Source organism: Pseudonaja textilis, chromosome 2 (genome assembly GCF_049901715.1).
Source record: "Pseudonaja textilis isolate UNSWEBS1 chromosome 2, rPseTex1.2, whole genome shotgun sequence".
NCBI lineage: Eukaryota > Metazoa > Chordata > Lepidosauria > Squamata > Elapidae > Pseudonaja > Pseudonaja textilis.
In genome coordinates, this window is record NC_141991.1 from 108,920,577 (window position 1) to 108,932,848 (window position 12,272).

The 12,272-nt window shown below is 39.2% G+C and overlaps 1 protein-coding gene across 1 annotated transcript in view; it reads left to right on the forward strand.

Annotated features, from left to right (window-relative positions):
• Nucleotides 1–12,272, forward strand: part of HID1 (HID1 domain containing) — a 51,640-nt gene that overhangs the window by 35,973 nt on the left and 3,395 nt on the right. Inside the window, exons 17-18 of the mRNA XM_026701947.2 lie at nucleotides 1,295–1,386; nucleotides 9,738–9,896. Of these exons, the coding sequence (XP_026557732.2) occupies nucleotides 1,295–1,386; nucleotides 9,738–9,896 (251 nt within the window). The remainder of the gene's footprint in view (nucleotides 1–1,294; nucleotides 1,387–9,737; nucleotides 9,897–12,272) is intronic.

Consider the following 12,272-nt stretch of genomic DNA (forward strand, 5'->3'; position numbering starts at 1 on the left):
TTTGCCGGTTCTCTGAACTGCTCAAAATTTGTGTTACTGATTCTCCAGAACTGGTCGAACCTGCTGAATACCATCTCATGTCATAAAATGGCCATAGTTCCTCACCTCTGATTTAGAACATGCCTTACCCCATTTTGTCATTTACGCTTAAAAAATGCTAGAGAATATATCTTCCCAGAAGTATTTTCACTTTATTTATGGGCTGAATTTTATCTGACCAGAAACCGGGTCATCTCAGCTGCTATTGAACTATTAAGAGTAGAAAGAGGAGGAATGTTGAAACTCTTATTCATAAAAGCCCAGATGATTATCTTCCTGAATAGCAGGATCACTATTAATAATTTAAATTATGGAATAGTTATCCCTGTTATCATCTACAACTTTTCTTCCCTGCATAATAAATAGGCTGCTCTACTTCTCAAACATTCTCATTTTCTATAGCTGTTTTCTTTCAGAAAACTTTAGGGTTGAAGTGTGTAAAGTATGCTCTGAGGTAGAGGTTTCCTGTAAAAAAATGAAGAACTCTTTAAAAAGCCTGGGCATATTAATAAGTTAGCCTCCCTGTGGCAGGGGAACCCATTAGTGAAACATCTCCTGAAATAGGAGACTGCTTTCCCTAAACCCTTTCCTTCCCCAATGTTAAGAATAATCAGAAGGTTATGCAACTGCACCTATGTAGTTATTGTTTATTTTCATCTGAAAGAAAAGCACCGAATTTTTGCTCTCTAAATGGTCATTCTCTGTCCTTTTTCTTCATCTTCTAAAGCTCAAGTAGCAACCATGAGTTCATGCATTCATGTGCACAAAAATGCTTGTAAAAGTAAAAGGAAAGGTCAGAGATAGAGAAGTGGTCTTAGACTCAGACTGTTGGTAGGTGCCTTTCTTTTTAGATTGAAAGGTTGTCTATTTGTAGAACTATTTCTGGGATTGTTAGTAATTAGTTAGTAAGTAGAGCCGTGGTGCTGCAGTGCTTAGAATGTAATATTCCAGGCTAATTCTGCTGATTGTCAGCAGTTCGATTCTCACCAGCTCAGAGTTGACTCAACCTTCCATCCTTCTGAGGTCAGTAAAATGAGGATCCAGATTGTTGGGGGCAATGTGCTGACTCTGTAAAACCACTTAGAAAGGGTTGTAGAGCACTATGAAGCGGTATATAAGTCTACATGCTGCTTTATGTGAACAAAGACAGATTTGGACGCATTTTTTCAACTGAATGAAAGCATTCCTGTCAAGTATTGATTTGCTAAGTTGGCTGAAACTCTTAGCTCTTCACTGCTACCCTTTTCCTTTGCAGGTGGTGTCTTGGAAATCAAAATTGCCCCTGCAGACAATCATGAGGCTGTTGCAGGTCCTGGTTCCCCAGGTAGAGAAGATTTGTATTGACAAGTAAGTGCCACAGATCTTGCAGATAAAGCTATTGGGGGGGCAGGGATTGTAAAGTGATATGAATTTTCTTATTGAGAACTAAACGTAATTCCTATAATGAAATTAGTCTTATCCTCTTTTCACATTTCTACAGATAAATTAAACAAAGACTATTATTATAGAATTGGGTTGATTGAATCATGCATATGGACATACCAATCACAGCATTCTATTTTGGGATAAGGAGTGGAATGGAATGGAATGGAATAGAATAGAATAGAATAGAATAGAATAGAATAGAATAGAATAGAATAGAATAGAATAGAATATTCTTTATTGGTTAAGTGCGATTGGACATTTGTCTTCTTTAATAATAATAAGCTACTTTATGCAGAGCACATAAAAGGAGTAAGAATTTATTTGGAATTTGTCTCCTTTAATAATAATAAGCTACTTTATGCAGAGCACATAAAAGGAGTAAGAACTCATGAGCCAAAGTCATTAAATGCATAAGAAAAATAAAATGAAACAGTTTACACTAATACCATTCACTATACATCTCCATACCTATCCAGCCTTGTAAACTGTACTGGCCTCCATTTTATGTATATACTGCTACGTATTGTATTTTGTTCTCTAAATTTTTCATATTACTCTTTTTGCGGATATTAACTCTGTCTATACATGATTCTCTTGACCTTTTCTTCCTTTGTCACCATCCATTTATTTTTTTTCCTTCATGTTTGTTTTGCACCTTGATCTCATTCACTCTGCATATGACCACCCTTAATGAATATTGTTTCTACACTCACTAACTTTTGTAGTGAGTTTAAAGATAACGTTTATCTTCCTGATCAGTCAAACTTGATCCTATCATATCCTGTTTTACTCCACAGATTTTAAGTACTTCATCTCCTTTATTCTACTTATATGTATGTATCTTTACTTCCCTAAAGTTGTTCTGACCCAAACTCTTTTCCAATAAAACAAACATGAACCAAAGGGAACAGAAACCTTTTAAAGATTCTTAGGGATCCCCGGTTAAAAGGCTGCTGCAAACTAATTAAGTTTGATAAACACAAGCCTCGCCAAAACTCTGCGAGGCTGCCAAGAATCACAGATAAATATTTCACAAGAGTCTTCAAATACCAACTTAAGACACGAGGCTGGAATTTCAAAACGTTTTTGCTTCCTACACAGAATGCCTGATTCACAGCTGGCTTTTATCTTCTTGAAGGAGGGGCCGTTACTTTGCAGCCTTATCCTGAGTTGCCCGTGCTGCTGTAGATGTTCTTTCCGATGAGCAGCCCTGCGTACATGTGCAATTGGCACAGGCTCCTCGGGAACCTCCTCATCGCTGCTGCCAGCCCCCACAATCTCTGAAGGCAACAGTCCACTCCCTAATGGTCCTGGTCCCTCATCTGAGTCCTCGCTCTCCTCAGCCATCCATACTTGCTGCTGGCTAACCACAACAAAAGTGGACAGGAACATGCTGTTATAAGGAGCCATTTTTACCTTTTTTAAACAAATGCTCATTTCTCACAATAGTCAGTATCCTGCCCTTCCCTTTCTGTGACCCTAATCCCAAAACTAGATGGTTCCACATTCAAAACCTCTCCTTACATTTACATTCTTCACTAATTCTCTCAGTCTTTCACAGGAGGCATCACACTTGTTGGTTTCTATTCATTCCTTTGCCATGTACAAATCTGAGAAGACTTGTGCTTAAACCTTGTACATAAAGCACACAGATATTTTTCTTATTTTTAATGGGTTTTTTTTGAATGGCCCATTCACCTTTTCTGGATTTTCTCCCACCTAACAGAATGTTTTTCCTTTAGGTCTAATTTACTGGGAAGGTTGCAAAATTGTTCCCCAAACTAATCTCTAGTTGTTCCATTGTCACCATTCACTGGAGTGTAACATCCAATTATCACCAACTATTGACTTGTACTTTGATACTTTCCCATAGTTACGTTGATGATGCCAATTCATACTTTCAGGCAAGTATGTAATACTTGTTATGATTTTCATGGGCCATAAACACCACTGGATATGGCATACATGCTGCCCATCATGGCTTTGGTCAATTGTCGCTTTCACATAATGCTTTTTTGTAAGATAGAAAAAATACAGATTGCGTTACTAGGCTTTGTTGCACCTGTCCTCCATGCAGAATTATATTCTATTTCTAAGGATAGTGTTGGTTTGTTTGGGTACATTTTGATATTGTATTACAAGCAAAACCAAAACCCAGTTTGAACTTCAAAGACACTTATGCTATTCAAAGCAAGCTATAATATCTAATCAGTATCTACCTTGCAAGTTAACATACTGTTGCTTACATCCTGCCAATTAAGACATTCAGGGCTTAGGATCATAGGTCATACATATGATCTTAAAATTAGTTGATGTCAGGGGTGGAATGCTACCATTTCAGCCTGGTTCTATAGAACTGGTAGCTCTGAAGAGCAGCAGACACTGAACGGGTTCGGTGTCTGCTACTCTGTTTGGCCCAGCCACCCTCCCGGGCTCTTGGCTGTCCTTTATTTCCTGCTTTTTCAACCTCAGCTGCTTTGTGCGGCACTGCTGAGGTTGAAAAAGCTGGAAAGAAGAGGATTTTCAAACGCTATGCACCTGTGCGCAGTGCTTTTCAGCTCTCCGGTGGCACAGCTGAGGTTTTTAGAAAATGCACTCTCACCAGGGTTGGGATTTTACCTGCCAGAGAACAGGCAAAGAACGTGCCACCCATTCACTCCTTACCTGGCATGTGCGCCATCAAACTTGCCTGCTAAGTTGCTATTTTTCCCTTTTTCCCCCCGACCATCAGCTGTTCTGCTGTGCCGGGAGATTTAGATTATCTAGAAATTAGAAAATCATCAGATTTCTTACTTTCTAGCTAATCTAAAAGCAGAGCTGAACCTGAAGATTCTATTATTCAGTGCAGACCCAGGTAGCAGACGGCAGAAACACAGATCTCCAAGTGAATCTGTGATTCTGTGAGCAACTCAATCAGCCTGCCTGCTCTGCCTGATTTTGGGTAAAAGTTGCTCTTTTTTATAAAGAAATCAATATTTACATACATAGTGTGTTGTGAGTTAATTTTGTGAGTTTGCTAGCAAACAAATTTTATGTGACAGACTCAGGTGGCCTATTGCAGAAAGATAGATCTCTGAATGAATCTGTGATTCTGTGAGCAACTCAATCTGCCTGCCTACTTTGCCTGATTTTGGGTAAAAGTTGCTCTTTTTTAATAAAAAATTCAATATTTACATAAATACTTATAATATTTACCTACAAGCCATGCCCAGCCAGTCACACGACCACCAAGCCACGCCCAGTCAGCAAGCCACGCCCAGCCAGTCACATGACCACCAAGCCACACCCACAAATTAGGCCACACCCACAGAACCAGTTGTTAAGAAATTGGAATCCCACCTCTGGTTGATGTTCTTTATGATTGTTATCCTTATGGCTGTCTGCATATGCACAAGCACAATATGGGTGTTCAAGCAGGAGTCCCCCAAACATCAAGGTTTTATTTTTAAACAGCTTGCTAGGAACAGTGTTGTTTCCGTTTTAGTGTGAGAAAGCATTCAGATAACAGATTAATCACTCTGCTGATTCAGGAAAGTGGGGATCATATAACCAAGACCTTTAATTCAACCCACTTCCATTCCCTTTCTTTACCTCAAACAGAGCCATCTCTCTCTTCTTGTCAGCCCAAAGCCCAGAAATGTGGCAGTGACATCTAATTGAATCCAATCCTTTGTTTGCTTATACCTAATAGACAGAATCTTGCCAAACTAAAGCCTATAACTTCTAAGCTACTAGATATATCTTGAAGATTCTAAGGTGTGGCTACCCTGAATTGTTTTCTCCTTCACCTTGGAACCTCTCCGTCTTTTGATCTTGATCTCTTCCTGGGAACACTCTCAGTGGACAAAACCTTCGCCTGCTGTTGCTGTGGCAGGTGCACATTCCATCACACTTCTTAACTATATGCAGCCTAATATTTCTCTACTTCATTATTTCTTTATTTCACCAAACTTTGTTTTCCTCAGTTTTTCTGTTGGAAAAAGAACGACTTTCATACATATGAAGGCTCAGCGCACTACACTATCAGATTAATGAGAGCGACAGTGAGGAAATGATTTCTTGGTTTGAAGCTGTAGCTTGCCCTAAAGGTTTCATTAGCAAATCATGATCTTCCATAGAAACTGAGATTGCAGCAACTGCCCTAGGAACCATATCTTCTACTTGCCTTGTGTGACCTGTATATCCCAACTGTAGTTGTCCTGCAAGTCTTTCCTGTCATGGAGGACTGTCGAAGAATGCCCAAGTTTCTGAGCTCTATAAAAATGGCAGTTGCAGAACTACAAAGGCTTAGAGATTAATTCTATCCTTAGGATCCCTCTTTGGAAATACACTGGTGGGAACATACACCACAGGTGCCACCCAGAATCTTGATTCTTGGCTCCTTCACATTCCTAGTGAAATTATGCCCCATTATAGGACAGGATAAGGGTGGGATGGCTCAGTGGTTAAGACACTGAGCTTGTCAATTGTAAAGCCAGCAGCCTGGATTCAAGACCTGAACACTGTGTGAACGGTGAGCTCTAGTTACTTACCACAGCTCCTGCCAACCTATCAGTTCGAAAGCATGCAAATGCTAGTAGATAAATAGGTACCACTTCAGTGGGAAGGTAACAGCCTTCCATGGCTGCATGATGATGGAAACATCTCTCAAACAGTGCAGGCTCCCTAGGCTAAGAATTGGAGATGAGCACTGCTCCCTTGAGTTGGTCACAACTGGACAGGGGAAATCTTTAAAACTTTAGACAGACTATTTGGTTCATTGCTGCTTCTGACCACTGGATGGCAGCATCTACTTGAGATCTTGGCCATTACACCTTTCAGCTATTGGTATTTGATGAATAATTATTTCTGACCATTAGATAGCATTCTTTCCAGAGAACAAATGTAACTTTTCTCATGTTAAGAGTATCTTCCAGATTCTCAAAGCGATAGCAACAAAATGTTTGCAACTGCCACTAAGTTAAAAATTGGATATTTTGCTACCAAATTCTGGCACTACAATTTTATGGTACCTCAAGGCAGCTTTAATGACTAATGGAATCAAGTCAAAGATTTTACATAGGACGTCTTTGTACTTGTTCTTTTAATCCATTAACATGATTCAAAATAAGACATCCAGTGACAACTGCCAACCATAATAGTACTAGGCAAAACAAATGAAATAAAAAAAGGAAACAAACAACTTAGAATCATTCCTCCTGGTGCTCTTCCTCAACCTCAAACAACCTGTAAGATAAAGTCTTCTTTGCTGAAGATTAAGGGCCATTAATCAGCATGGGTGGCTGATTCTTTCCAGCCTATGGCTTAGAAAGAGGGACTGATCTGAAATCGTCCAGCCAGTTCTGTGCCCAGTGAAGGCCTAGAACTTGGATCCAGCATCTTAATCACTACATTACTCTGATTCTCAATATTTTTGATTAGTACTCTTAGTACAGAGGTGGGCAACTATGGCCCCTTTATGACTTGTGGACTTCAACTCCCAAAATTCCTGAGCTAGCATGGCTTGCTCAGGAATTCTGGGAGTTGAAGTCCATAATTCATAAAAGGGCCATAGTTGCCCACCCTGTCTTAGTATTTTAAAATCACATTTCAATGCATATAAATCCAGTGCATATTCGGGAGAGAATAGGGCCAGGCATTCCCTCCCCAATAGGATTTATTGGAGGTAGGGTCTTCAAAATCATCGATTAACGTAACTTCTAATCCATAGCTTCCTTATTTCTGGATAGTGTGGATCTTGGAGCAGGACCTCTTTAGATGTTCTCACAGAATGGGCAAAAGCAATGTGAAGAACCTGGTCCCTGATATAACTCAGAGTTATACTGCAAAGGGTTTTATAGCACTCTACATTATGCCTGGAAGGTTGCCAGTAACCAGTGTAGTGGGCCAAGAGTAGGCATACTGCAGTGTTGAGTCACCTATCAGCATTCTGCAGTACAGGCTGATCCATCCTTTACAATTGAAACTTATTTTCAAAGGATCTCGTGGAGAGCACATTGCCGCAGCTGACAAATGCAGTGATGAGTGGATGAGTTTTTGTTGTTGGGGCTTGCTTATCCATCGGAACTGGTGCTGCATCTTAAGCTTGGCAAGAGGACACCATTTTTCTCTTTTAGCAGGATTCAAACATTGAAGAGAACTTCCAAGTCATACTATTACTGGTAACATTGTTTCTGGACAGTCCAAATCTATATAATGGTGCATCTATCTTGCTAGTAGTTAATTTGAACACATATTTCTCTTAATAACATCCAGATCTCCATAACATTGCTGGCCAAGCTTGGAAGGCAATATACAGCTGAATATTATCAACATGGTACCTCATCCCAAACCAACTGGCAACTGTACCCGATTATCATATGCTATACATTATACACTGTATGCTTTACACTATATACTATATATTGTATGCATGTGTGTGTTAGTTAAATGGCATGGAGAAAAGGCGTTGGGTCCTATTGGATCATCTATATGCTCAACTATTTCTCCCTTGACTGTAGACTAGAAATGCCCACTCAAGGAATAATCCTGATTCATGTCTTTGCAGGTGGTCTAGATGAATATTGCGGTTGATGATATTGCATGCTAGTGAGAGGCATAAAAAGACTTCTCCCATTCAAGCCCCAGTGAAAGTCATTTACCATTTCCAGCATGGTGATGATTAAAATAATGTCTTAAGTGAGATCAGCGTAAAACACATTTAATGATTACACAGATCGATGGAAACATCTCCTGGTGACACCTGTTACACATACTACATAATGTAACAGTGCAATATTTCTTAACCAAGGAGATCATATATCACCAAAACAAATGAGCTAATAAAGAAGAGCTATATGGACCCCTTGGTATTTAAAACTATATATTGAATTGATTTTCTAATGGACACAGCTCTGTTATCTTAGTAATAAATAGGAAAAGCTTACTTTGCCCTGACTAATAGTAAGCATTCTGAAAAACGAAATTGTTCATGGAAGCAAACAACAGATGTAACATTTTCAGAAGGCTTGGAATCTGTATATATGGATGTTTCATGGGTGTGTGAGTTGGAGAGAGGAAGCTCTTTTATTTCTTTGGAAATAGTCAGAAGTTGGAATGATTGCAGCGTGTTTTTTTTTTAAATTTATAACCTAAATGAATTGGAGCCTTGCTTCATTTAATAGGTTGGAACATCCTTTCCTGTGCCATACCTGTGATCTAAACAGTGGGGATTCTGTGATGTGTTTTACATGAATAAATGTAGTTTGACATCCCCATTGTTATATAGAAGGATCAACAATTAGTTGCTAAATCAGACTAATGCTCTTGTACGAATAGAAGACAATATATATGTAGCTTGGGGTTGAACTATGGAGTCCTTGGTTCTCCCTGTGTTGGTGTTATCTAAGAGTGCCAAGGACTCCATAATGCTTTTGAGTGCTCGGGAGAAAGAATGGGTGAATATTTATGGATAACTTTTGATAAGATTTCCTGAAAATGCTAGAGAATATTTGTGCTTTTTCATAATCATCCTTTGCATTTGTTATGGAAGAATCTAATCGTATGGCTGATTGGGGAAGTTGAAGTCCGCAAGTTTTAAAGTTGCCAAGGTTGGACACTTAATCTAGCAATAGCACTTAGACTTATATACCATTTCACAGTGCTTTTATAGCCTCTCTAAGCGGTTTACAGAGTCAGCATATTGCTGCCAACAATTTGGGTCCTCATTTTACCCACCTCAGAGGGATGGAAGGCTGAGTCATCCTTGAGTCTGGTGAGATTCGATCTGCCAAACTGCTGGCAGCCGGCAGTCAGCAGAAGTAGCCTGCAGTACTGCACTCTAACCACTGCCCCACCACAGCGCTTCTAATTTAATCTAAGTTTCTAAACTATAATAAATTTTATTATATAATATCATATAATATAAATATTAAGCAAAAATAAGAACAGGGGGACATAGCCTCAAACTGACAGAGGGAAGTTTAGAAGGATTTGGAAGGTATCACTTCACAGACGGAGTAGTGGACATTTTGAACCAACATTCAGTGGACATAGTGGGTCAGTAACAACAGTAGCTATGTTTAAATACACTTGAGATAAACACACGTCTATCAAAAATTAAGGTAAAATAATAATAAAAAAATAGTGTCAAAAGGGTAGATTCGATGGCTCACTAAGTCTTGTTTGATGTCAGTTTTCTATGTTTCCATAAACCTGCATGTCCAATTATCTGTAATTTGTATTAGAGAGAATGCAGTGCATTGCATAGAAAAATGTGTTCCCATTGTCTGCAGGGGCCTTACAGATGAATCCGAGATTCTGAAATTCTTGCAACATGGGACATTGGTGGGGCTCCTTCCCGTCCCTCATCCCATCCTGATCCGCAAATACCAGGCTAATTCTGGCACCGCTATGTGGTTCCGCACTTACATGTGGGGAGTTATATATCTGAGGTAAGCTAGAAGCTACTATCCAATTTCCTCTTACTTATCATTAGCATGCTGAATGAGAACATCATTGGAGTTAGAAGTATCAGCTGGAGATTTAGCATGGTCTTTAAATTTAGTGGTTAGAATCACAGAATACCCTTACAGTATCATCTAGAACAGGGGTAGTCAACCTTTTTATACCTACCGCCCACTTTTGTATCTGTTAGTAGTAAAATTTTCTCTAACTGCCCACAGTAATGGTGATTTATAAAGTAGGAGACAAAACCCCTACCGCCCACCATGAAAGCTGGAATGCCCACTAGTGGGCGGTAGGGACCAGGTTGACTACCACTGATCTAGAAGGATGCAGTTAGTTCACTGACTGTAATTTGCATTACTTTTGTGCTGCTGATTTATATAGTATACAACATACATTACTCTTTCTTCAAACTCTGTGATTCTAAGGTTTCCAGATTGTACATACGGAATGACATTTCCAGTGGTTGGATTCAAATTGTTTTACTACCGGTTCTGTGGGTGTGGCTTGGTGGGCCTGGCGGGGGAAGGATACTGTAAAATCTCCAGTCAGAGGTGGTATTCGTCGGTTCTCCGAACTACTCAAAATTTCCGCTACCGGTTCTCCAGAACTGGTCAGAACCTGCTGAATGCCACCTCTGGACATTTTATTTTTTAATCAACTATTTGATGTTTAATAAAAAAAGGACCAAACTTTTTTTACTCACTGAAAGTAAGTTGCAATTGGTGCTGTAATGAGTTAGGGTCTGAACACTTGAAAAAAATAAAATAAAAATAGTGCTCAATTTACGACCACAGTTAAGTCCAAAGTTTCCATTGCTAAGCAAGATTGTTGTTAAACAAGTATTGCCTCCATTTATGACCTTTCTTGTCACAGTTGTTAAGAGAATCACTGCAGTTATGAAGTTAGTAACACAGTTGTTAAGTGCATCTGGCTTCCCCAATTGACTTTGCTGGTCAGAAGGCCGCAAACGGTCACATGATCCCAAGACACTATAACCGCCATAAATACATGCTAGTGGCCAAGCAGCTGAATTTTGATCTTGTGACCATGGGGATGCTGCAACAGTTGTAAGTGTGAAAAATGGCCATAAGTCACTTTCTTCAGTGCAGTTGTAGCTTCAAACTGTCACTAAAGAAGTGATTGCAAGTTGAGAACTACCTATGAAAAGCAGGTTTCAAAGTTACTATTAGATAGTGAAAATAAAAAAGGGTAACCGTTTTTCACTAGGCCCTGTAATATTAGATTTAAATGCTACATTTAAACTGAAAGAGAAATTATATGCTTGTTAATTCCTCTCTCATCTGAGCTAAGGTCTCAATCCATACTGGAATTTAATTAGAGGATGTTCATTGAAATGCAGAAGTGTGCTATTCAATTAATATGCAACTTGTTCTTAATTTATTTCAGCTGGCTTTCAACCTGAACCTTAGGTTGTTTTGCCATCTGGTTTTTGATTTAATTTACCTTTGTAGTATTTGCTGAAATCTGCACAAAATTTAAATTGAAAAACAAAATTGAACTTTAGAATACCATCAGATGTGATTTCTTAGTTATAAAATCATGTACGGTATCTTTGTTCTCTTCCAACTTAAACGTCAACTCCCGTGTAAATTAGATTCAGGTAATGGGAGGATAATATTTACAGTATTAGTTACATGTTGTAGAGTAGGGGTGTGAAACTCGTGGGCCGCAGCCCGGATGCCTGGCACACTGGCCACGCCCACCCCGTTTTAGTGAAGGGAGGGAAAGTCACGATACGTCATGTGATAGCAACGTGATGACATGAGTTTGAAACCCCTGTTGTGGTGGAATATGGAGATAAACTTGAAGAAGGCTTGTAAGAACGGTTACATAACCATCTGTATAGCCCTGGAAAGAAAGAGAGGGTGAGAATAGAATGCTGGATTAAGGTGGGCTTTTTCTGATCCAGGACATTTGTCTTATATTTATATTTACATCCAAATAATTCAAAGAAGTGAATATATCCCAACAAACTTCCTTCCATTTTCCCCACAACAACCACCCTGTGAGGTGGGTTATGTTGAGAGGGAATGACTGACCCATAGTCACCCAGCTGGCTTTTATGCCTAAGGCGGAACTAGAACTCAAGCCTGGTTACTTTCATGGACATTATACATTTTAAAGACCACATTAGTGCTAAGACTTACAGATTACAAATGATTTTGAAGAATTCATGTAGCCTAAAAATGTCATTAGAAATGGCTGTCTGTTAAAATAGCTTCCTTTTCTGTACTGCTGGGTCTATTGATTTTGCTTGTTTGCACATGTAGAAAAGTGCTGGAAACATACTGGTTTTCCTAGTCCCACCCTGAAGTTTATGTTATGTACAAGGGAATGAA